General features: G+C 43.6%; 1 protein-coding gene across 1 annotated transcript; it reads right to left on the bottom strand.

Annotated features, from left to right (window-relative positions):
* Nucleotides 1-17,085: 17,085 nt before the first annotated feature.
* Nucleotides 17,086-26,312, bottom strand: AMER2 (APC membrane recruitment protein 2). Its single transcript, XM_004453083.5, has 2 exons — nucleotides 25,670-26,312; nucleotides 17,086-25,300 (listed from the first exon to the last, which is right to left on the bottom strand). The coding sequence occupies exons 1-2, from the start codon at nucleotides 26,304-26,306 to the stop codon at nucleotides 24,435-24,437; spliced, it is 1,503 nt and encodes a 500-aa protein (XP_004453140.3). The 5' UTR covers nucleotides 26,307-26,312; the 3' UTR covers nucleotides 17,086-24,434.
* Nucleotides 26,313-27,121: the final 809 nt, after the last annotated feature.

Below are 27,121 nucleotides of genomic sequence, written 5' to 3'. Positions count from 1 at the left end.
GGGAACTAAAATTGACCAAGTTTTCAAGTGCCTTAGTTAGGATTTTTGGGGGGGCACAGGGGAGGCAGGTTTACATGCATCAGAAATCACAATTCAGATTGCCTTTACAAGGAAAGAGAATTTATTAACTTGAAAATGATTCAAAAATAGACCTAGCCTGGTCACATTTGAGCCCAGGAACTTGGGCATTGGGATTTGCTACACAGATTCTCTCTCCATCTCTCAGCTTTGCTTTCCACGGTCCCTCTCTCAGGCAGGAGCTCTCGGTGGTAATTAGATGGCTAACACCAACTCCACGTTTATATTCCCACAAGTACAGCAACACAAGCCCCTTTCTTCAAAGACTTGGGATGATCTTTCGTTGGACCAAGAAGCTAGGTAGGTGCCCATCCTTGACTCTACTGTTGTGCCCAGGAATGGAGTGGGTTGCTGAGCCATGGCTGCCTCCTGTTGGACTCTGGGGCCACTTCTATACGGCAAGTGGGACTGGGGAGGGGTATGGAAGGTACCCCCAAAAGAGAACAATAGGCTGTTATCAAGAGGAGGGAGGATCAATGCTGGGAATAAATTCAAGAGCTATGCGTGATGCCACAGGTTCCCTCTGAATAATCTCAACTACTGTGGTTTCAAATACCACTTGCCTTAGGGTTCCTTTCTCTGGGTTAAATTTAAGTTTGACTTTTCATTCAATGAATTGGAAATTTCAGGTTAACAAAAGACAAGGCCTAGTTGACAAGGAGTTTTTAAGGAGGAGGAGGGACACTGTCTTTTCATTCCTTATAAAAAACAGTGGTATGGGAGATGTAACCCTCTCCCATGTACGAGGTCCTGGGTTCAATCCCCATTACCTCCTAAAAACAAAGCAAACAGAAAAAAAAAAACCAATAATTTAGAGTTGCTGGTTAGCTCAGTGGTTGAGGGCCAGCTTCCCACATATGAAGTCCCAGGTACAATCCTTGGTCCCTGTAACTAAAAAAAAAAAAAAAAAAAAGACAATGGTAAACAGAAACAAAAGAACAAATATTGTATGATATCATGTATTTGAAACAATTAGAATTAGCAAACTCATAGAGTCAGAATCTAAAATGTAGGTTACCAGGGATTGGGAAGTTAAGTATTAAAATGCACAGAGTTTCTATTTGGAATGATGGACGGGTTTTGGTAATGGATAGTGGTAATGGTGGCACAACATTGTGAACTCAATAAACAGCACTGAAATATACATCTGAATGTAATTAAAAGGGGACATGTTAGGTTGTATATATGGTAACAGAACAAAAATTTTAAAAAGAAATCCATGGAACTATACTACACAGTGAACCATAATTTAAACCATGGACTTTAATTAATAGTAGTTATGAAAATGTGCTATCATCAATTGTAACAAATGTTCCACACCAAAGCAAGGTGTAGATGGTGGGGTGGTGTATGGGAATCCTGTATTTCATGCGTGATTGCTCTGTAAACACACACCTACTCTAATGAAGGGGGAGTAGAGACAAGGGTAAACAACATTCCGAAATTATTCTCACTGCTTCTGGCCTGTTGGAAACTGAATTTGTCTCTGTCAGGTAATTCAGTACACCTGGTCAAAATGGTGGACACAAACATATTTGCCCACAAAAGGGGAGATTTTATCTTTATGATTGCTTCCTCAGGAACAGAACTGTGGATCCCTGGAGATATTCAATTATTACTCTTTGATCCCATCTAAGGAAGGCTCAGTGCTCTTCTATATTCCTAATTCTCGCAGTTCCAAGCAACCTTGATTTCGAGCAATTCTGTCAGTGCTATATATTCTCCTCCCTTCATAGAGCTTTTCTTCAGGGGAAAAGGCCCACAGGTATGGGTATGATAACTTTAATAGCCACAGTTTATAAACTGTTTATAAAGGAAAAGCAAATCATGGCCTGGTGATATCAGCTGATAAATCCTATAATGTTCTTCTTCACTCAGACCCAAATTTTCATATTTTTAAATTTTAAAAAAATTTTTCTCAAGGTGCTGAAAATATCAAAACTCAGCATACCCCAAATGAACTCATTTTTTCCTCCAAAATTTGCTTTTTATTCAATATTTCCTATTTTAGTTAACTGCATCATCAACTACCTTTTGCTGAAATTAGAATCCTCTGAGTCATCTGCCATTCCTTGCTATCTCTCCTTTCACGTCCAATTTATCACCAAGTATTGTTACTACTTCCTAAATAGCTCTTCTCTGCATCTACCTTCATTAATAAGGCCTTTTTCCGGACTTGTGGTCATCTCATCTGGAATCAGAGGAAAAGCCTTAAAGCTGGTTTCACATTTCCAGTCTTGCCCTTCTCCATTCCACCTATCAGGGGAAAAGAGAATCGGATAAGGATTTGATGTTAGCCCTGGCTATAAACATGTCCTTTTAGTCACCATGTCATTTTTTAGTTTCTTTTCATCTACCTAAAAAAAAAAATTATTCCTATTTCTGTTTTTAGAGTTGTGGGTTACAGAAATATGCAGAGAATACAGAGTTTCTGTAAACTCCTCTCACACACACAGTTTTCCCTATTATTAACACAGGATTAATATATTACCTTTGTTATACTCGATGAAACAATATTAGTATACTTATACTATTAACCATAGGCCATAGTTCACATTAGGACTCACTGTTTTGTACCGTCTTATGGTTTTTCCATTTTTTTTATTCTAGTAATATATATACAAAATGAAATTCCCACTTTTAACCACATTCAAATATATAGTTCAGTTGTATTAATTATATTCACAATGTTGTGTTGCCATCACCACCATCCATTACCAAAACTTTTTCATCATCCCAAACAGAAACTAGGTACTTTTTAAAAAAAGATTGATTTATTTATTTTCCCCCTTTTCCCCCCACTGCTGCCACCCTGATGTTTTAGCTGCCTGTATCCATTTGCTGTGTGATCGTCTATATCTATTTCTCTTTTGGTCTTCTCATTTTTTCTCCTCTAGGATTCAGTGGGATTCGATCCTGGGGACCTCTGATGTGGAGAGAGGTTCCCTATTAGCTATGCCACCTCAGTTCCTGGTTTCTGCTGCGCCTCACCTTGACTCTCCCCTTGTCTCTCTTTTTTGTTGCATCATCATCTTGCTGCATGACTCACTTGAGCGGGCATTGGCTCACCGTAAGGGTACTGGTTCACCACACAGGCACGCTTTCTCTTCTTCTTTTTCACCAGGAGTTCCCAGGGATGGAACCCGGGTCCTCCCATATGGTAGGTGGAAGCTCTATCACTTGAGTCACATCCACTTTCCAAAACTCTGTACTTTTAAAGACTTAACTCCCTATTCCCTACTCCCACCCCATTCCCTGGTAACCTATATTCTAGGGTCTGACTATGAATTTTCTTATTCTGGTTATTTCATATCAGTGAGGTCATACAATATTTGTCCTTTTGTATCTGGTTTGGTTCACTCAACATGATGTTTTCAAGGTTCATTCACATTTTAGCATGTATCAGAACTTCATTCCTTTTTACAGCTGAATAATATAACATTGTGTGTATGTACCACATTTTGTTTATCCATTCACTGGTTGATGGACACTTGGGATATGCTGTTGTGAACTTCGGTGTGCAAATATCTGTTCAAGTCCCTGCTTTCATTTCTTTTGGGTATGTAACTAGAAGTGGAATTGCTGGGTCACATTGCAATTCTACATTATGTTTTACTCTTTGCACCACACAATTTTATCGGTTTTGGCAAAATGTATAATGGCTGGTATCCATCATTGTAATGTCATGTGAAAAGATTCAAATGTCTCAAAAATGCCCTATGTTACATTTATTCTCCCCTCTCCCTTCCTGCAGAATCTCTGGTGACCACTGTATTGATCAACATTACAAGTTCTTCCTTTACTAGAATAAGAATGAGTCTACTTTAGTCCGTAGTTGCACACCCCCTTATGTTTGTTTGTTCCTCTATCTTGAGGGTTTTAGGATGGTGATGCCTACTCTGCTTCTGATTGAGAGGGGGCTTAGATCCCAAGGGGCAGATAGATGGAACTGTCTTGCCTACAGTTGTAGATATTCTCTGTTTCTTGGCATGGGTTTGCCAATCATCATCCTTTCTTTTGGTTGTCTGGGATGAGTCTGATGAAATGGAGAGTAGGTTTTGGCTGCAACTCCACTGAGATTCAGGCCTCAACTGGCACACAAACAGCTGGAAGATTCAAGTCTCTGGGAAATGCACTCAATGGGTATAGTTGCTAATCATGGGTCCAAATAAAAGGGACAGAAAGAACATGTGTGGGAAAATTACAAACGAGTCTAACTAATACATTGGAAAGATAGGTTATCATATAGTCCAAGGCAAGGCCCACCAATGGGGTGCTGATTTCCTGGGGTTGTCTGCCCTGCCCATTGTGTCTAGATGTCTTCTAGAGTCCCCCAAAGCACACCTAGTTGAGGCACTGTTTACTGTGGCAGTGAAGTCCTCCTGAGACATGCACAACTATAACCTTTGGAATGACCTCCCAAGTCACTTTGAAATCTCTTAGCCATAAGAACTCGTGTATTTACCATTTCCCTCTTATGGTCAAGGTCTTTTTCTAGGTACATTGCTAGTTGGCACTTGGTAATAATCCCTCAGTGCCAGGGAGGCTCATCCCCAGGAGGCATGTCTCATACTGGGGGGAAGGTAATATGTTTATATGCTGTGTTTGGCTTAGAGAGAGGCCACATCTGAGGAACAAGGAGGCCCTTAGGAGGTAACTCCTAGGCAACATGTAATACTAGGATAACTTTCAATTTCTAAAGAAAATGCTCATAAATACAATCATGAATATCAAGGGTCCGGTGCGATGGTTCATCCTCCTTCACTAGTCAGCTTCTATACTCAGGGGATTCTTGCTGCCCCATTAGAGAATGTGGGAGAGCTCCACAGGATGGGAATTCTATATTCTTTATTTAGGTCTTCTTTGCAGTTACTGTACTGCTCTAACTGTTTTCTGGGTTTTTGAGGAAGATGGCTTTGCCAGTTTTTGCTGGTTATTCAAAGATTCTGTACAGGAGTGGCATCTTGACTGACAACAAATCCAAGTTTCACCATGTCATCTTGAGAAAATTATTTTCCCCTTGTTGGACCTCAATTTACTCATTTATAGAATAAGGGTGTTGAAGTACAGACTCTCCAAGGCTCCTTCCAGCCTGGAGTTCTAGTTACAAAAATTTAAGTGTTTTAGAACCTCCAATATATTAGATTTTAAATCTCAGAGCATTAATTCATCAGTGTCACCTCCAAGGCTTACCATGTGCCAGGTATTGTGCTAAGCCTTTGACACTTATTATCTCATTTAATTAACATAAAAGGGACCATGTGTATCATCACTAACTACTTCTTGGAATATGGTCTACCTGTTATCAGAGAAGCTGCTTTGCTGCAGCAGGTCCCCACTGAACACGTATCAAGGTGAGCAGAGGCAGGAAGGACACAAGCAGAGTAGATGAAAGAAAAACTTCCAGAAAAATTTCAAGTACAGCCTGTTAGGAACACGAGGGTTGTCTGACCACTTTCTAGGGTGCGCACTTCAGAAACCACATCCTTAGGAAACAAAACCATGGCCACACCCCAAAAGGCCAAAGACAGAACCTCTTGACATCTCCAGATCCCACTGGAGATCTTTCCTCCATATCCATAAGCAAAGGAAACCACCCAACTCATCATCTTTCTCGGCACGTTTATGATGCCTCCCAGGAAGGCAGAATTTACACATCTTTCTCCTTTTGCTTTTTCTTCTTTCTCTGCTCACGGCTGTTACTTTCTCATGAGACACTCACACATTTCTTTACTTATCTTCATAATTCCTTCTCTCCTTGTCCTCCGTTCTCCAAATCTTGTTCAGGAGCTCTCAACCTCAAGAAAACGCTGTCTTCTCCCTCTGTGGGACTCCTGTGTAAGTGCTTCATTCATTATGGGAGGGCTCCCAGTAGCAACCTGCAGAGGATTAAAGATGAAGGAGGGGGAGAAGGAAAGCTGAGCCAAGAGGTGGTCTCAGGGTGAAACTCAGCCTGGAGCTGAGGAGCCCTGGAGCATATAATTCACCACAAAGTCCATTGAGGCAATGGAGTAGGGCTCTTGTGTCCCAGCTCCCTTAGCTGTGGGCCAGCTGGAGTAGGGTGGGGGCTGCTGCCAGGCAGGTCTGGAGAGGTAGGTCTGATCACCTAGGCGCAATCCTTCAAAGACTTTAGGGCAGTGTCTTTATTAGCAGCACCTGAGCAGGGTCCCTGGCGCTCTGGGCAGGGCTGGCTCCATTAGCATCGGCTGCAGCCTTCTCCCCTTCACTGCATCCCATTTGCCTTTATCGTTTTCCCTTAGATAGCAAGGGTGGGGAAATTATTATAATAGCTGGCTCCAGATTTCTTACCAGGGAAACACCGGTTTAGAAAAACGCCGGTGCCTGGGACGGGGGAGAGCATGGTTATTAAGGAGATAAGGAAGCAAAGGAGGGAAGTATGAGCAAGTAGAACATAGAAAAAGAAACCCAAAAGGCCATTAAATACATAAAACGATGCCCAGTCTCACAGCTGATGAAACAAGCGAGGAGTACAAAGGCCCTGCTCCCTTGCCTCAAGGTGGGACAGATTTTGTGGTGAAGTGTACGCTCCGGAGCTCCCCATGGGATCAGCCTGAGGCTAACCTTGCCCCCAAACCCCGTCCTCGCTGAACGGGATTTCCCACCATTTGAAGGATGGTTCTCTGAGCCGAACTGCATTGAAACGAAAGCAGAAAACCCCAGCTGTCGCTTTTGTAACATTAGTAACTCGGCACAACCGTATTGCTTTTTGAAATTTTAAAAATAAAACATTTGTTTTATGTGTATTTACCAGGGTTTGCTATTGCATGTCACCTTAGAATTCATTGAGGCTTATTAGTCTGTGATGTTATCATTTTACAGCTACTAGGTGTAGGAACAATATAAAGTGATTTTTCTGCTATAAAACAGGAAGGATTTAATTGAAATACTGACCAAAGCTGGAGTTGACTAAAATATGAGTACATCTCCCATGAGTCTGGAACCACATGATTATGAGAAGAGAGCACTCTCCAGTCAAGACACGCACAGACGATGAGAATATTTTTATTCCACCCTGGGGCAAAGGAGAGGGGATTGAAGGACCATGCGGGACTTGGTAAGAAACATTACATTTTCTTCATATTGCATCACGTAATTACATCAAGAAAAATAACACACAAAATATTTTGTACTAACTTTCTTCAACACTTTCAAATGAAATCTCTTCAAAAACTTTATTGAGAAATTGGCGCTCAACTCTCCCGGTCATTCGTAACTGTTGTCTCTCAGATCCCGTGTCCTCCACGGCCCCAGGCTCCTTTTCTAATGCTAGATTGTCTTCATCGAGGAAAGAACGTGCTCACAGGGAAGGGATGGTGATAAAATATTTAAAGCCATTTTTAAAGTCTTTCAAAATTTATAACAGTTGAAATTAGGTTTCAAGAATGTAACAACTCTTTCTTTCCTCCCATGATGAAATGCCTTAAAATAAGGGTAAATGGATTTTGAATCCAGTTGGACTTGGTGACAGCAAAGATTTCCCAGTGATAGCTCTCATGTGCTTCTCTCTCTCTGGGTTGGAGCTGTCGCCCCACACAGCAGGAGCCAGGAGCAGACAGGCGTAGGCTAAATGGGGAAGCAGAGGTGGAGCCCGATCCAGCTGGTCTCCCCACAGCACCGCCAAACACTTCCTACCCCAAAACTGGCTACTCCCTGGGCTCTGGGCACCTGCTCCTTGGACACCCCCACCACAGATTCCACGAGTTCCATTCCCTTGTGCACCAGGTGGGCTGCAGGCTGCCAAAGTCCATCTCCAGGAGCTGGAGCATCTCGCCGGCCAGTCCTCGGGCGCTGCAGGGAGTCCCAGATGTTCTCATCCACCCTCAGTCCCTGGGTACCACGGTGGATGGGGTCCAACCTACACCCTCTGCCCAAGCCATTCTTTTTTTTTTTTAAACTTATTTATTTATTTCTCTCCCCTTCACCGCCCCCCCGCCAAGTTGTCTGCTCTCTGTGTCCATTCGCTGTGTGTTCTTCTGTGTCTGCTTGCATTCTTGTCAGTAGCACTGGGAATCTGTGTCTCTTTTTGTTGTGTCATCTTGCTACGTCAGCTCTCCATGCGTGTGGCACCACTCATGGGCAGGCTGCACTCTTTTCGCGTGGGGCAGCTCTCCTTACGGGGCGCACTTCTTGTGTGTGGGGCTCCCCTAGGGGGCACAGCACTCCTTGAGTGCATCAACACAGCGCATGGGCCAGCTCATCACATGGGTCAGGAGGCCCTGGGTTTGAACCCCGGACCTCCCATGTGGTAGGTGGACACTCTATCTGTTGAGCCAAATTCACTTTCCCCAAGCCATTCTTGAGGATCCCCAAACAAGCCTGCTTATTGGCCACTCCTGGCCTGTGAGGCTGCCCTGAGAACTGAGATGTGTCTCCTTAGAGCCACAGCAGGGAGCAGAAAAATAACCCTTTAAATGTTCAGAGAAGCAGAGCCTTGTAAAAGACTGTGTTCCTTTGATAACTAGGAAACAAGTACAGCTGTAGAATAACTGGGCATAAATAAAAACTATGAGAACCCAGTAGCAATTTTGTTTCTATGTGTATAGATAATAGAATAAAAATAATTTTTAAAGTGCTTTATTTAGGCTGATCGAGTTAAAAGTTTTTCTTTTTGTTTTATCCTAAATAACACTCATTTCTTGGTGTATGACACTCAGGACAAGTCTCCCAGAAAAAACAAGTATTGTTTGGATTTTCACCCAAAGGAGAAGAACTGAATTGTTGCAGACATAATGTGGGACTAAAGGTTGGCATGAAAAAAAAAAAAAGACCTTTAAGAGAACAAAGAACAAACATAGCAGGGACAAGGAAAGAGTAAAGCAAATAAAAAATAGAGCATCTGAAAAGAAATGATCAACTGCAAAATGAAGTCCCTGGGGTGGGCTGAGGGGCACTGCAGACCATCTGAATGAATGGAGCCAAGTAGTGTTTCACCTTTTATTGCTATTTCCAGACCTACAGGAGGCGCAGTATCTACTGGAGCATCGATTTTGTCTTGAACATGTTGGGCTTAAACTTACCAGTCAGTGGGCTCCCCGCTCAGAAGGAAAGAAACTACCCTGATGCATCTTGGCAGGTTTCCTCAGGCTCCTGCCCTGGTGTCCATCCCCAAGCCTGAGGAAACAAGATGTGACACGCGTCTTCCAAAGTGCTGTCCCAAAGGCAGAAGAAAGATGGAGAAGCTTGTTAAGAAACACATTACCATCTGGAAAGCAGTAGGAGCTTACATCTGTGTGAAATCAGTGCCTCCTGGGAGAAACGAAGGTGCTAGCAGCTGGCAGAGAAAGAAAATCCTCACTCCATTCTTGCCTGCCAACTTGGGAGGTCTGGTCCATGGAGAGAGAAAGGGGGCCAAGATGTCAAGAGTGAAGGCCTTCATTGTCTTCCAAGTGAGAAGCTGGTCAAATAACCTCGTGTACATACAAATTCTATTTCATGTTCATTTCATGAAAGTGAATAATTATATACAAAAAAGAACATACAGTTTTCCTGAAGCTTGGGGCCTGGACTACGCCTGCTTGATAGGTACCTCATTAAATTTAAGTATTTCAAATATCGGGATATTTGTCAGCTCTAGATCCCACGTTCAGATAACTGGCTTTTTCACAAAAACCTTTACATTGTCAAAAAATGAAGAAGAAAATTATTGTTACAACTTTTAACAAATACATCAGTGTACGTATGTATTTCATTTATACTGAGATGTACATTTTTCACAATTTTACTTCTCTGAAATTGGGACTCATCTTTCAGTTGGGAAGATACTTCTTCCCAATGGTGCCTTACAATTATAATTGATTAGCATTTTTCTTTGTGGTACATAAAAGAATAGTGCATTTATATCATATTAGATTGGGTGAAATATGAATAATTACTCCAAAATAACATTGTTAAACAAGACATTTAAAGTTTAAAGAAACTCACTGACCTGAAGAAATTGAGTGCTTCAGGGACATGACAGGAATCCTGTGTCCCCTTTTGGAAAACAAATTCTAGAATAGTCAAAGACCGTAAGAACTATAGCTACTGAGATAATCATGTGTCTCCTTAGATATCTTAGTGTGACAAATTATAGTAATGTATTTTTGAATGCTGAATCATATTTGCACACCAGGAATAAACCCAACTTGATCATGATGCACTGTTGGTTTTATACACTACTAGATTCAGTTTACTAATACCTTATTTAAAAACAGTAATTCATGGTAGAGATGGTTTGTAATTTTCCTTTATTGCTACCTTCAGACACTGCACTGAGGAACACTTTCTCTGATCTTTTCTCCCAAAGAGGTTGTGTTAGATTGGAATTACCTGCTCATCAGTAGAACATCGGTTCTGCTATATGGTTTTGCTATTTTGTTTCATTTTGTTTTAAGGGAGAGGGAGAATCTTAACTACCAATGCAATGTCTCTAATTGTCTTAGGACCCTTCAGGTTATCTATTTTTTCTCAAGTCACTTTTGGTAAAGTTTTTTGGGGGTGGGATTTGTTTGTTTTGTCTAAGTTTTCAAATTTCTTGGCATAAATATATTCATAATATTTTTATCTTTTTCTTTTTTTTAAAGATTTATTTATTTAATCCCCCCCATGTTGTCTGTTCTCTGTGTCTATTTGCTGCGTCTTGTTTCTTTGTCCGCTTCTGTTGTCAGAGGCACGGGAAGTGTGGGCGGCGCCATTCCTGGGCAGGCTGCTCTTTCTTTCGCGCTGGGTGGCTCTCCTTACGGGGCGCACTCCTTGAGCGTGGGGCTCCCCTATACGGGGGACACCCCTGCGTGGCACGGCACTCCTTGCGCGCATCAGCACTGCGCACTGGCCAGCTCCACACGGGTCAGGGAGGCCCGGGGTTTGAACCACGGACCTCCCATGTGGTAAGCGGATGCCCTAACCACTGGGCCAAGTCCGTTTCCCTATCTTTTTTTTTTTTTAAGATTTATTTTTTATTTCTCTCCCCTCCCCACCCTGTTGTCTGTTCTCTCTGTCCATTCACTATGTGTTCTTCTGTGTCCACTTGCATGCTTGTCAGTGGCACCAGGAATCAGTGTCTCTTTTTGTTACATCATCTTGCTGCATCAGCTCTCCGTGTGTGTGGCACCACTCCTGGGCAGGCAGTGCTTTTTTCATGCAGGGCAGCTCTCCTTATGGGGCGCACTTCTTGCATGTGGGGCACCCCTACGTGGCACAGCACTTCTTGTGCACAGCAACACTGCACATGGGCCAGCTCACCACACAGGTCAGGAGGCCCTGGGGATCAAACCCTGGACCCTCCATATGGTAGGCAGATGCTCTATCAGTTGAGCCACATCCGCTTTCCCCCTATGATTTTTAATTAGAGAAATTGTGGGTTTACAAAACAATCGTGCATAAAGTACAGTATTCCCATATACCACCCCACCACCAATACCTTGCACTGGTGTGGAACATTTGTTGCAATCGATGAGAGCACTTTTTAATAATTGTACTATTTTTTTTAACAGTAGTTACCTTTGTTACACTTGATGAAAGATTATTACAATTGTACTATTTTCTATTGTCCATAATTTACATAAGATGTATTTTTCCCCATATACCACTCTATTATTAACACTTTGTATTGGTCTTTGTACATTTGGTATAATTCATTAAAGAACATTCTTATATTTGTATTATTAACTATAGCCCCATATTACTTTTTACTTGTGCTTTCTATGGGTTTCTTCTGTTATTCTTTTTCCCACTTCTTACATTTGATTAAAATGGATTCTCTGCTCATTAATCTCCTCTTTTGTCTTTTCTAACCTAGGCATTTGAGGCTATAAAATTCCTTCTAAGTACAAGCTTTAGCTGTATCTCCTCAGTATTAATATACATTATTTTCGAGATTATGCATTTCTAAGTATTTTCTAGCTTCTGCATTGATTTATTCTTAGGCCTGTAAGTTATTTAAAGTGGTTTTTTAAAATTTCCAAATGTATGGACTGTTTAGTGGATTTTTTGGTTTTGCTTTTTACTGATTTCCAGGACAGTCGTGTGTTGAGTAAGAGCATGTTCTACATGTTACTAAATGTGTTAAGACTTGTGTCAAGCCTAGAATGTGATCCATTTTCATAAATAGTTTGTCCTTAGAAAGAATGTATTCTCTAATCATTTGATCCAGAGTTATGTTATGTATGGGTGCAAATATGTTGTTCAAACCTTATTCCTTACTGAATTTGGGTCTGCATGATCTGTCAGTTCCCAATCAAGGTCTCTCAAATAGCCCTTCTGTCCGAGCATGGATTCATCTATTTGTTCTTGTAGTCCTCAGTCCATTCTGGAACCATAGAACCCAATGCTCTGGGCTCCCGGGAATTGGCAGTTACATCCAGGATTTCTGGCCTCACTTCCTTAACTCAACTCTGCATTTAGGGCAAGAGAAATGACTTTATTTGGTATGGTTAAGAGTGCTGCAAAAGGAATATATTTTTTACTCTAGCTAATCTATATTGCCAGGAATATGCTTTCTAAGCCTCACTTTTTTCATGGGAAAATGGCAACAATCATAGTATCTTGGGTTGGCGTTCCCAGGAAAGGGTCCTGAGATGGAGACCCGCGTGTGTAGGTGTACCTGGGGGGCGCTCTCGAGAACACCGCCTGTGAGGGCGGCAGGACGCGGCGGAGGGAGACGCTGCATACGACAGGCTGCAAGGAAGCCCCATGGGGAGCTGGGAGGGCCTTTCAGAGCAGAACCTGAGGGAGGCAAGGGGACCTGCTTCTCCATCTTACCTTGACCGCTCCCTGGATACAGGCTTCCCTCTGGGTCAGGTACAACCTGGAGACAGGGGCGCGGGGTGCTGGCGCCCCCTCCTGGCAGCTCGGGGAAGGGGCGCCTCCTGAGGACGAGACCTTGGTGACACACCACAGCATCTACTACCAGAGTCTACTTCGTCGTGAGGATCAATTTATACGAAGTCTGGGGGGTAGACTGAATCGTGACCTCCACAAAATCATGTCCAAGGCCTAACCCCCAGTCCTGTGGGTGTGAATTCATTTGTGAACGGGAACTTTGAAGAGTTAAGATGAAGCCAGGGGAGCAGATGTGGCTCAAGTGGTTGGCTTCCCGCCTACCACATGGGAGGCCCTGGGCTTGGTGCCTGGCGCCTCCTGGAGAAGGAGAGCTGGTGCGACAGGCAGGCGTGGCAAGCTGACAGAATAAGACGACGCAACAAAAAAGACACAAGGAGGGAAGAAACGAAAGACACAACAAACCAGGGAGCTGAGGTGGCTCAGGTGATTGCGCGCCTCTCTTCCACAAGGGACGTTCTGAGTTTGGTTCCCTGTTCCTCCTAAAGAGAAGATAAGCAGACGCATAAAGCACATAGCACGCAGAGAGCAGACAGAAGGAAACTGGGCCGAGTGGAAACCACAGGAGACAGAAAGAGACAGATGGTCGCGTGATGGGCACAGAGATTGGGTTCCAGATTGCCAGCATGCCACCATGAGAGAGCATGGCCTCCCATACCATGATTTCATATTTCTGGCCTCCAAACTGAGCCAATAAATTCCTGGTGTATGAGCCAACAAGTCTGTGGTATTCATTGCAGCAGCCCTGGCAAACCAAGATCGTTTCTAAAGTGCTTCAAGGAACACCTGGCACATAGGTGGTCAATAAACGTTAGCTCTAATTGCTATCACTAACTGGAAAACAAAGCTCATTCCAAAATATAACACCCTGGTTAAAAACACTTGTTGAAATCTTCCTATAAACACCTAAGATGCTAGGTAGTAACCTTTTATTCAGAGAATTCATAGCATCCTCAGGCACCTTTGGGAAAACTCACGGAGTCCCGGGTTCAGCAGGAGATCCTTCGAGTGCATGAGAAGAAAGGGAGGCATGGAGGATTCAAGTGGCCTTAACAAAGTGGCTGCCACCACTTCTACCACCCATGCCTGGCAGAGAACTTAAAGCAGAGAAGTATTAGCGCTTGTTGAGTCCAGTCAACCCTCAGGAACCCACTTGCTATGTCACATGTGGTGGATATAATTTTTCACCAGATGTAAAGCTGGAAGAATTTGACACTGGGCCTGGGACAAGAATTGTCCCTGAGCATCCCAAGAGGAAGAATCCTCTAAAACATCTCTTCTGAATAACAAAAGCCTAAATTGAGGCAGCTCCTCTCATTCAGAACAACCTCTAAGGACCCTCAAAGGCCTTCCAAAGGCCCCTTCTACCCAGAGCATGGTGAGTGTAAAGATTTAAGGAAGTGGGGGCCCTCTGCTCACAGACAAGGGAGCCAGAAAAACTTCAAAGGGCTGATCTTCTGTGGGGACACTCAACCCACTTCCTGGTAGAACATAAGTACACATTTGATGCCACCACTTGGGAATAACAAGGAGAAAGGGATTTATCTGCAGCACCTGGGTTCTGGCCTTTGCCCACAGCTTCTATTATTTCTTGGGAATATCCCTTTTCTACCCCCTCACCCATCTTCCAACATGCTCAGTTGGTTCATGAGCACCTGACATATCCCGGAGTATACAGAAATCCATGGGTACAAAGCAAAGGTGGCTTGAAGAATTCCGAGCACAGGTTTTCATTGCTTTATTCTCCCGGTTTGGGCTTATGACATTAAACTGTTACTTCTGTTCTCCCTCCCCTTTGGTTCATAGCTACACCCACCAGACTTTAAACTTTAGGATTAAAGATCTTCGTACGATGAAAACAGCATAAAAATTGAAAATCATGTGGACCCTCAAAACTTTCCTGTGAAGACCCCGGGTTAGAGACTAACTTCCAGTCTACAGACTGAACTCCATTCTTCAAGGACTGCTTCAGAGTCAGAATAGATGGTGTATCTTTGAGCACTAGACAAGATGTTGCCTTGAGTTGTGTGGCATATGGTGTGGAAACCATGTTATCTTTAGCTCCAGAATCACTCATCACACCCAGGGTAGAGGGACACTCACCCCGTGAGAGGTGTTCAGGAACGGAGGCCAACTGAAGGAACATGAGATTCACAGAGCAGAGACCTCGCTCACTCATTGCTTAATATTGCCCTGCTCTTTAAATTTCTCTCTCAAGCCCATATGGTTGTACATGCTCAGGTTAAATGCATCAGCAAATTATCTCCACTGTACTAGGCCACCCAGCTATCTGCCTTTGATAATAGGTTGAGCTATCTCTCTCTCTCTTTTTTAAAGATATATTTTCTTTTTTTCTCTCCCCCCCCCCCCCCCCCGCCCCACCACCCCATTGTCTGCTCTCTGTCTGTTCACTATGTGTTCTTCTGTGTCCACTTGTATTCTTGTCAGTGGCACTGGGAATCTGTGTCTCTTTTTGTTGCACCATCTTGCTGTGTCAGCTCTGCATGTGTGCAGCGCCACTCCTGGGCAGACTGTGCTTTTATTGTGTGGGCAGCTCTCTTTGCAGGGCACACTCCTTGCTCTTTAAAGTCCCCTACACAGGGGACATCCCAGTGTGGCACGGCACTCCTTGTGCGCATCAGCACTGCGCGTGGGCCAGCTCACCGCACAGGTGAGGAGGCCCGGGGTTTGAACCCTGAACCTCCCATATGGTAGGCAGATGCTCTATCAGTTGAGCCAAATCTGCTTCCCTGAGCTATCTCTTGAAGCCCATCTTTTGGTGTCTCATGGCACAAGCTCTATTTCAATTTGATCTCCATTGATTCTGGCCATGAGCTCTTTAGCGCTAACTCCTCAAATAGTTCATGCCCTGGCTTCTTCCACAAAGAATTCAGTTGTTCCCATATTCTCTCCTTCCCCTAATTATATGTGGGCTTTTTAATTTTAGAAGATTGTGCCTCAGAAGAACACATTTCAAACCACCTCTTCTCCCATTTGTGTCCCTCTTTTTATGAATGCACACTTCAGCACTCTACAATTCCACCCCCAACCAGAGAAGTCTCTACCCTATCTATATCAAAATAAGTTCTCTGGACAAGATTTCAACCCCAACTCAGTTTTTATAGACATCGTGTTTATAAAAGAAGCTAAGGTGATATATACAAAATGACTATGTGTTGAGCAGTTACATTTCTGAAAGTTAATAGTGATACGACCACCCTGTGAAAGAAATGTCATTATCCTCATTTTACAGAGTGGAGAACAGAGACTTGCAGAAATAAAGGAATTTGCTTTAGTTCACAGAGCTGGTACATATCCAAACCAGGATTCAAACCCAGATTCTGTTTGATTACCAAACTTGGGCTCTTTTTACCATACCTTACTCTTTCAAATACTTTAGGCTAAATCTGCATTGCCTCAGAGTAAAGGAGGTTGGGCAGGTATCACGAGGTGACTTCCATTTAAGTCTAGAAAAAGAGTGGAAGGAGGTAAGAGAAAGGGATGGCATGGGGAGGGTAAGGACAGCAGAGAGGGAGTGGAGGTGTGCAGACTTTATCTCTTACTATCTGTGGTTCTACTGAATACATAGATTTGTTCTGACATCTGTTTACTCTGACCAGTGAGATCCCATTTGGAAGTTCATCCTCATGACATTCTATAGTCAGTATGGGGTTTCTTCCTTGGTATTTAAGGGAAATGTAAGCAACTGCAGTGGTACGAACAAGCTTATTTTAAAGGAGGAGACTATGAAGCAAAAAAAATGCCACTGAAACAAAACAAACAAAAACCAGAAACAGCTCTTTAAAAAGACTCCAATGGCCTTTATATTGGCTGATAGCTAACAGTCACAGCTGATTTGGTGGCCTCATGTGGAGTCATAAGGAATGGGGATTTTCTGAGTTAAGGGTTCGGAAATCAGATTGGAGTCAGAGTCACAAACAAGCTTTCTTTGCCCAAACTAATCAATAACTTTTCACCCACTTCAAAGTGTGGAAAGAAATATGGGCCTCGCATTGGTCTCACAGACACACGCAGTCTCACAGACACACGCACACAAACACATACATACATATCATTGTATTATTATCACCATCGTAAGTATCATTTCTAAAAACGGAAAAAACTGGAAATAAAGTGGGTCCCAGAAAAATAACAGCCAATGGCCTTCTCTTTAGATGCAAAGGGGCAACAAAATTTATTGACTGAATCGAACACAACAGTTAAAATGGCAGTGTTGTATTTTCATTTTAAGATGTTTGAATGAAACAAGAAAAGTGCTATTAGTCCAAGCTTCTTACATTCATGAAAAGAGTGACTATTCAAATCAGTAACATGCACAATGGTAAATAAGCACAAAATGGAATTATATCAACAGATATACAAAATACCCAAAATAAAATATTTACAGGTTTAAAAATATAAACATTGATTCATCTATCCCATTAACCATTGGAGTGGAGAAAGGAGAAAAGAACCTATTGCTATTTAGAATCCTTTTTTAAAACAAGTTTTAAAACATAGAGTCGTTCTCAGAGACAATTTTCAATGTTTTTGGGAGAGTCTAACATTCTATTATAAAAATAATATCTATAAACCTACTAACAATTTTCCTCCTGTGCACAAAAATAATACAGCCAAAAGCTTGTCCTCAAGGACATACCTGACTTTCAGGAAAACTAATGATAGAAATGGAGTTTCTCATTTGGATTTTCTTTATCATTGTTTTCAAATAACCTGCAATTCCTTGTATTGCACTGAGATACTTCACATAAATAACTTGGGCAAAACCTGAAGTTAATAATGAGTCAGTAGGTAGCTGGTGTCAAGTAAAAATGATAGGAACTTACTTTGCCTGTAACATCCAAACCATTTTCCCTGATATTTTTGATAAATCTATTGCTACCAGATCTGCCATGTTCAGTTAAATTTATCCTGAAAGCAAAGGAAATGTTAAATACTACTTCTTTAGAGTTTCTCTTTCTTTTATTTAGAAATAAATGTGCAGTGGGGGATAATTGGTTGTAAAGTGTAGAAATTTAAGAAGGACCATTGATTCCTTCAGGCTGCCAGGGGTCATTTCATAACATGTTAACTAGTATCACAGTATGTCTACTCTACACTTCTACATTATTTGACCAGACATTTTAAGTATTTCTGCTTTAGTTTATTAAAGGATCCATGTAGATATCTGAGGAAGTTTAATACGTATCCATTAGCCAGTAACCTAGCTTATAATCTATTAAAAATATATCTTTTCACATAGAGCATAAAGTTACTCTATCCAACTACTGAATAATTTCCAAAAATTACCCCCATATACAATTCAATAGATTGACCCCTTTATTGAATTCTTTCACTGCATCTATTAAAAACAAAACAAAACAAAACATTTGACCAAGTGTAAGCAGCCCACATTTTAGTAAACACAACCTTGTTAATTGTGGACAGCAACGTGATTTCAAAACTGATTTTCCCCAAATACTAAGAATGGAAGAAAGTTCAGGTTTCAATCTACCAGAATCATGATTAAAATTTCATGTGCTGGTTTTATTATTTACAAAGTCCTCATCAGTTATAAAATCTGCATGTAGATCTACTAATACGTAGTTCTAAAATAATTGGAGGATATGGCCCAAAATTTTGACTGGTCTACATAGGTGAGAAAAACCCCTATTAAACTCTGAGATCTACCTTTTAGACGGACATATAATTTAGGTGATATAAAAACTGTTAGGTGATTTTTAAAAAAATAAAAGTAATAAAAATATTAAAAAGCCACCAAAATCACTTTAACTGAAATAGTCATATTAATGCTATCCACAATCATAAAAGTCTGATTTGGCTCTTGCAGTTCAAAATTTTGATCGGTTTCTTACTAAAAACAAGTTATATAAAAATGGAATATTATGGCTGAAAAAAAAAGATTTGTAATTAAACATGATCCAGTTAGATTTCTGGATCAAATTCTGTCCAGCTACTTATTAAATGGGTGAAGTTGAGCAAGGTGCCTAACCTCTCTAAGCATCATTTTCTTCCTCTGTTGAATGGAGCCAATACTTACCCTCCATGGTTTTTGTGAACAAAAAGGATAACGAGGCAAAATAAATCACAGAGCATCATCCCTGGCACATATTGAACACATAATAAATATTAGTTATTTGAATTAATAATAAAATGCTCAAATACACGCCTGACAGATTGAAGGTGTTCAATAAATGCTAATTGTATGAATTAATGAATCAGAAAAGATGGGCCAGAATTCAATGGCCATAGTCAGAAGATAGGATGCACGACCTTTAAACGAGCCAGGTGGTTATTTCTGGATTGAAGGATTGTAGCAAGGCGAGGGATAACCCAGCCAGCTACCATTTCAACAGACAATACAGAACACCCAGAACAAATCTAGAAGGGGCTTAAGGTGGAAAAACAAGAAGTGAAACGTGCTGGGAATGACTGAAATTCTATCAGGGAAGCAGTATCACCATGACAACAGAAGAGCTTTCTGTCTCTCTATTCACTGTTAATCTCGCAAAGAAGAGGATATCTCCGAAGCAAGACAGATCACTAGCCTACTAACTGTAACACAGTAGCACATTCTCCTGTAAATGATGGTGGGCGCTGTGATCTCTGACACAAAACCAATTTTCAGCTTCCTCAATGCTATAGACACAGTAGAGATTTTATCCCTATCCCAGAGACTGAGGGAAAACAAAATAAACCAAAACAAAAAGACCGGGATAGAAATAAATACAAAAGCTTGAATTAAAGACATCATAGTAGGGAGATAATATTATCACCTTCCTCATATGGCTGCTAAGAAGACTAAGAAAAATTTTAGAAAGCTCTTAGCTGTGGCTGACACATGTTAGTACTCAATGAATGACTGTTAATCATTGTCATAATTACTATTGTGTGGCATAATGCACTCCACCCTTCCCCAACCTCACCCCACTCTGATCCACCCCACGAACTATAAGCAACAAATATAAATACCAAATAAAAGGAAGTAAAATAAAATAAAAGTATTTTAATGAATATTAAAATCCAGTTACAGTACAGCTGTGAGTTCCAACTTCACGGGGTTTTATTAAGTACTCAGTACAGCATATGTTCAATAAGATATATGTTGCATTGACTTAAAGTTGAAATCAATAATTAGATGTGTTTAACTTTACTGCTGGAGGTTGTTACCGTTTTAATCTTCCCTTTTTCAGTCTGAGAAGGAACTCCTTTCCATAATTATCATTCTGAATCACCCTTTAAAAACATTATCTGCAGCGAAATTACCATTCCTTACAAGTGGCTATTGTTGCAACAAACTGTCTGCTTTATACCTCATTGCAGTGAAAAGGTTTTTGAGCAGCAATCCACGACAGTGTCAGAAAATCCTTAGAGCAGGACAGGGTCACAAAATCAATGACGGCCTTTGAGGAGGAGCTACGCTTTCATATTACAGAGACAGTGTTACAGCTCGCTCATTTTTATGAAGCGCCTGCCTCTTGCTTCTCCAAACAGACAATAAAAGACACCCTTTGGTCCCAAACAATTTCATAAATATTTTCGTGAAATGAATTGACGCTTTCTCTGGGTGAGGTGACACAGATAAGAAACGTGTGGTTCTTTTCCTGGCCTCCCGGAGGAGGGGACAGGGAAACTGGGTTGAGCTGAGGGATATGGGTTTCCCCTCATTTCCTCCAGGTACTCAATTGTGAAAAGAGGCAGTTGGGATGCTTTTTCCTTAAGTTTAAAAATGTAAGATTCTCTGAATTAATATCTTAATAGTAAGGGAACAAAGTATATGTGAATATACTGGAACGTGTCTAAAGTAGAGCCAAGCACAGGGGAGGCAAGTCTATATATTTGTAATTCAAGAGAGAAATTCTCTCTCCCCACCAACAGGCAGTGAGTTCCATGGGGGACATGGTCAAAACAGGCTGGCACCACGTGAAGTGGCCCATTACCCATGTCTGAGGGCACTGAGCAAAGAGGTCAAAAACACAGGGAGAGAGAAGAAGCTGAATTAGTTATATCTTCGTAGAAAGTTAACAGTGCAGTCACCTTGGAAAATGACTCTATACCAAGATGGAAAAAATGAAAACTCATAGACAGTTCAGTCAAAGGAATCTGGAGACCTTATCCCATTTTTTGTCCTTGACAATTGTTTAAGCAGAGTTCTTTTAAATGCAAATACTTGAACACCACTTCTGATATGAATGAATAGATCCTTTAAACTCAGGAGTCCTCACTTTCACAAGGGCAAAACATGAACTTAAATAGGCAGACGATTTGTAGAATATATGAGTGTCTAAAGGAAGTCCTCAATGTTCAATGTTTCATTGTTAACAGGTGGCACAAAAGTCTATTTCCTCTTGTGATTATTTCTAATTCTGTAGGAAAATTTCCCCCAATTGGTGCTAATCAAAGAATAAAAGCACCAATCACCGTTAATACTAAAGCAGAGTCTCTCAGTTACTGAATATATAGTGCAGATATTAAAGACAGGCTGTCTTTACACCACGCTATTAAGCCAACTGATAAATTCAGGTCAAATGATTTATTTGACTTTTTCCTCTCTACTGTGTCCAGTTCCTTGACTAAAACAACTTAATCAACCAAATGTCTTAGAATCACACACACACATATCCATCACTTCCCTTAAAACATTCGCAAATAGGGGCCTGTATAATCCTCACAGGGTAATTAGATAATGAATAAATAGCAATTTGGAAAGTACATCTATTAAAATTCTAAAATTCTGAAAAAAAAATTTCCATGAAAGTGAATGAGAAAGTAGTCCTTGGCATAAGAAAGCCACAATAACCTAGTACACTGATCCCTGTTCTGTGGCTGGAAAGGCTGACCATCAAGCTTCTTGCTACCCCAGCACTCTTCTAACACGTTACTGAGGCTGTTTGATTCGATGCCTGAATGTTTCTGACTGGTATGGGTGGAATTCTTTAAAGACATATTGAGTAAAAATCCTTGGAAAATAGATGGGAAAAGAAACAAAATGCTTTAAATCTTGTATAACTGGTTATTTTACAGGCAAGGGGAAATTAAGGTAAAACGTTGCTAATGCTTTCTTATACCAAAAAGGATGCAGTCAAGTAGTGTAAATGCAGAAACAGGTCCTAAAATTGTGAACGTGAAATAGTTTCTTCTAGTTCTTAGGAAACAGATTGCCTTTACTTTGGCAATACTTTCACCAACTCTTTAGGCATTCTTAATTCACCTCTACAATTGGACTAGCTTAACTTTGCCATGGATTCATGTAAAGGAGAATATAACCCTTGCAGGAAAATGCACAAGAAGCAAATAAAGATCCTTTGTTTTACAGTTAGTAATAAAATTTATGTTCTCTCCATTCACTAGGGGGAAAGGAATGTATTTTGAGTCTATATAGTACTATTAGCATTAAATCAAATTTAACCCCTTTCTCAAGACAGAAATAATTTCAAAAACATTTCCAGAGCTCCTGTAGAGTTGTCATTAGTTTGTGTATGGTTAAAGGAGGGCGTGAACATGTGTGAGTGTGTGGTGCTTTCTATGAATTCCTGGTGGTGAATTCAGAATGCTTAAGGCTGTATCTGTGCATAGGGCCTCATCTATTGACATGAGAAGGAAATTAAATATTAAAATATTACTTTGAAATCACATTAAGGATCTGACACAATGCAATAATGCCAGTAATCTGACTAATAAAGAAGCAGCTAAGAAATTCAGCAAACCTCTATTGCCTCTTCTAATTGAGTCACTGCAAATTCAAAATGGGAACAATCTGCTCTGTGCTACTGGCTCAAATTTATTTTGTTAATTCCTTAATATTATTAAAATAGGTTTTCATATGTTTAATTTGCCTTATTTTCTTTATTAAACGAAAAACAAACTTTGAAAGTATGTAATATCAATTTGTCACTTAAGCAATCTCTATGGAAGACAAGAGTTATAGAGAAGTGTTTGTCAATTAGGTTATGTGTTTAGTTTCACTTGAATACGTCTAATCTTCCTGATACAATGAATCACCTAGCAGAAGCTCTGATCTTTTGATTAAATACACTGAAATGCATTTCAGAAAGCATATTAATGTAATCATTAAACTCAAATAGCATTCTAGGAACTGCTTCAGTTTATCATTCAAACTAACTAGGCATATAGTAAACCTTTCTGAAATAAATGTTTCTTCTGAAATAGTAGAAAACATACATATAAGTAAACCACTTTTCAAAAAATCCTGGTATAAAGTGTTTATGTTACATAGCTTGCTAATATCACATTCTGAACATATCAGTCTTGGCCATAGTTTATAAAGGAAAAGTCAAATGGCATGGAAACCTGTATTTTCCCATTGTTTTTCTTTTTGTGGTCTTCCATTTGGACTCCCCTAACTGAGGAGTGGTTGGATCCAAAATTTTATAACCAAGGTAAAATCTCTGAAAATCAGGGTATGGAGTGAGAAACGAGTAGACTCTTACCCAAGACAAGGTAACACCATTCCTCTGTAACATGAACACAATAGATTTTTTTTTTTCTTTTGAGAGCCAGTGAGCCCATATAAAAGAAAAACAAAATTGCTTCCGGTTATGGTACATAAAAGAACATCAATGGTTTGGGAACTGTCATCATATCTAGCTGCAAGGCCAGATTTTAAACTCCAGGTTACCGACAGACTATAAAATGTTAACATCCGGATAAACTGTAAAATATGCATTATCTACACATGAAAAGGTTCCAGTTTATAGATACTAAGTGGCATTTAGTAAGATATTTCCCTGACCCTGATTTCTGCATGGTGAGAAAATAAAACAAAAAGCAAAATTCTGTTCTGCAGAGCCCTGGATTTCTCCTCAAACAGATTATCTAAGTCAAACAACCCAGAACTCCCCTCTAGTTTGCTAGTGGCGATATTTACCTCTTTTCATATCTAGTAATGGAAAGTAGGGGAGTTTGCTGCCAATCAATGATTCCCTCTGCTTTTTATCAAGTAAATACCTGGCTCTTTCAGCTTTGGAGATATTTCCCACATGGTGATACAGCAAAGGGTCTTTTTGTTTGTTTTTGTTTGTTTTCCTGAAAAGGAAAAGGAAAGAAAGGAAGAAAGCAAAGTGTCCTGGGAGAAGAAGGATCCTCTGGCTCTCTGAGCCCAGTCTCCTGGCATGACATTCAATTAGATTTGGTTAAGTCCTGTTTTCTGCAAAGGCAAATAAAGGTGACTTCCGAGTGTTTGGCGCATTAAAAAAAAAAAAAAAAAAATCAAAGGGTAAAAAAAGAAAATTCTAAAAAAAAAGAGAAAAAAAGAGCTGGAAAACAATTCTCAGGGACGTATCTTGAGAGGAGACGCCCAAGAGGAGCTAGCACCCGCCTCTCTGGTGTCTCGCCCTGCCCCTGCCCGCGCACACAGGCCGCCTGAGAGCAGGGGTGGTCCTCCAAGCCTTTCGACAGAGGCAGCAAACTCGACGGAGTGGTTTCCGGTGGGAAGTGGTATTCCTTGTCCCGAGGTCCATCGTGGCCTTCCGGGGACCTCACAACTTTTTGGCGCTGTCGTGGCAGGCGGCTGCTCGCAGGGTGGTCCCGGCCAAGCCCCGGCTGCTGACCTTGCGGACCAACACCTTGGACACGGGGATTTTTGTTCTGGGCATCTCGCTCCTGGCTGGCTGCTGGGGCACCGCCGTGTGGCTGGCTGGGAGGTTGGCGAGGTGCTTGATGCTAATGGGGATTCTAGAGTCCTTCAGCAAACTGCCCGGGGTGCGCAGCGGACAGGTGATGGTGACGGGCGACACCGGCTTGAGCCGGGACAAGCAGGACGTCTCCTCGGTGGCAGGAAGGCCGGGCGCGCCGTCGTCGGGCTCGGCGTCCAGGTCGTAGAGCGCGTCGCCGCTGCAGCTATCCCGAGGCAGGCCCGCCTTCTGGCCGCTGCCCGCGCCGTCCTCCTCCGGGCCGGGGGTGGTGGAGTCCCAGTAGCCCTCGTCGCTGTTGGGGACACCTTCCTGCGGCTCCTTCTCCCGGGCCTTGGCCTCCGCCTTCTGCTGGAGCTCCGTGGGGATCCGGTGGAGCCGCCTGCGCTTGACCGAAGATGCGTCCCTGGGCGCGTCCGCGCCCCTGGCGTCTTGGGGAGCCTCGGGCCCTGCCTTGGTCTCCAGGGCCGCGGCCTTAGCTGCCACCTCGCGGGGCCCTGGCCCTTGCCCTTCCGTCTGGGAGAGCATGTCCCAGAACTCCTGGAGGTAGGTGTCGTCCACCTCGTCCGGGCTGGCCATCTCCTCCCCGCCGCCTTGGTAGGCCAGCAGGCCGGGGGTCTTTTGAGAGAGCACCTGCTTGCCCGGCCCAGGGGCGCTCTTGTCACCGCTGGCACCTGCCTCCTCCTCCTGGTCTGCAATAATATCTCCACAGCCTGTAAGAGAGTCAAAGCTTTTCAGTGAAGTCACGTCAGAAAACATCAAACAAATACGATCAATCGATGGCTCTGAGGGTGGATCAATAGAGGAAGGGTCAGGGCCGGCGGACTCTCGGCCACTGCCACCTTCAGAGTCAACAGGGGGAACGGGCTTTACCAGCACGTCACCTGTTCTGGAGGCGTCCTCGGCGGCCGCCACCTCCTCGGCGCGCGGCTCCGGGGGGCCCGGGGGTGGCTCCTGGCGCCCGGGCCCGGCCGCGGCGTCTCCCGGCGCGTCCCCGCGGTCACGCTGCGCGGGACTCCCCGCCTCGCCGGGCTTCCTCGCTCGGGCCTCGGCGGCGCCCGCCTCCCCCGCGCGGGGCTCACCTGGGGGGGCTCGCGGCGGCTCCCCGCCCGCGTCTGCCGGCGGGCCGGGGGGCCGGGGCGCCTGGGGCTTCACGCACTCCAGGCTGGCGGTGAGCGAGCCGGGCAGGATGAGGCCGGCCCGCGCGGCGGGCGCGCCCCGGTCCTCCTTGGCCCGCTTGTCCTTCCTGGGCCAGCGCACGCCGCTGAAGAGCCCCTTGAGCCCTCGCTTTTGTCTGCCGCCCGCCTTGTCCGCCGGCTCCCCTCGGCCGTTCTCCGACCTGCCGTTCTTCTTCAACAGCGAGAAGAAGCTGTGCGACTTGGCCACGGCGCTGGGGGCCGGAGAGCCCACGGCGGCCCGGGGGGGGTCAGGGCTGCGCCGGTCCCCGCCGCCGCCGCCGCGCTGGGGTCCCCCGCTGGGGTCCTCCTTCTTGCCGCCCTCCAGCACCACCACCTCGGCCAGGCCGTCGTGCGTCTTGCTCCTCACCATGCCCGTTTTGCCCGAGCTCTTCCCATCCCCTTTGTTTTTGACCCCGAAAAGGCTGGGCAGGGCGCCCCCCGATTTCCTCTTCTTGAACAGTTTGAAGGCGGCTTTATTGATCTTGGCGGCCGGCGGCTCGGCGGCCGGGGGGTCGGCGGCACCGTCGCAGTGCAAGTCCATGTCTGCCGAGGGGGTCCCGGGCCCGGCCTCCTCCTTCCTCCCGCAGCCCCCCTCGGCTGCGCGGGCGCCCGGGCGCTCCCTGCCAGCCTCGCGGCTGCGGCGCTGGCTGCTGCGCCCGCTCGTCGCCATGGCAACCGGGCGGGAGCCGCGCTGCCGTCAGCCCCGGGCCGCGCCGGGCGCTGTCACCCAGCCTCTAAATCAATCCCAGCCGCTCTCGCCGCGGCCGCCGCCGCAGAGGCACACGCGTAAAAGACGCGGTCCCCTCTCCAAGAGGGCTTATGTAACACCCTAACCCACTTGCCATCCGACTCGGCTGGGCGCTGCCCGGGCGCTTTGGTGGCAGGAGCAGGCGACAGAGCTGATGCTCCATCTCAGAGGGGTCGTTGTGGAATCCGCAGCCCACGCGATCCGAGATCCCACTCGTCTCAAATGCCTCCTCTCCACGTCTCTGTCCAGGAGCCACCTGGAGATCACAAAGCACCCCCCCGAATGGGCAGATCAGTTCGGATCGGCGTGCGACGCTGACTCCTCTCATCATCCATCCTGCGCTCGATGGGTCTTCATGCCTTCCTCAAACCGTTTGTGCCCGTCCGTGTCATCTAGATGCCAAGTCCGCCAGGCATGGGTGTCTGTTCCCACTTGTCTGGTTGAGTCCATGAGGAATCCTTAGTGTTACAGCTCTGATGCTTCCTACAAAAGACCGGCTGTCAGCCAGATACCCATTGGCAACTCTCAGCCATGGAAGCACAACCAGCCGTTCCATGGAGCTGAGGTCCACCGCGCCTTGGGACATCCCAGGCTGCAGCAGCCAGACG

The sequence above is a fragment of the Dasypus novemcinctus genome, chromosome 15 (assembly GCF_030445035.2).
Source record: "Dasypus novemcinctus isolate mDasNov1 chromosome 15, mDasNov1.1.hap2, whole genome shotgun sequence".
NCBI lineage: Eukaryota > Metazoa > Chordata > Mammalia > Cingulata > Dasypodidae > Dasypus > Dasypus novemcinctus.
The sequence above is the reverse complement of the archived record's forward strand: the minus strand, read 5'-3'. Positions and strand labels throughout refer to the sequence as shown.

Coding starts and splice junctions, on each gene's coding strand:
- AMER2 (XM_004453083.5), bottom strand. CDS start 26,306: ATGGACTTGCACTGCGACGGTGCCGCCGACCCCCCGGCCGCCGAGCCG. Junction 25,301..25,669: donor GCCGCCGCGAGCCCCCCCAG/GTGAGCCCCGCG, acceptor ACTCTCTTACAG/GCTGTGGAGATATTATTGCA.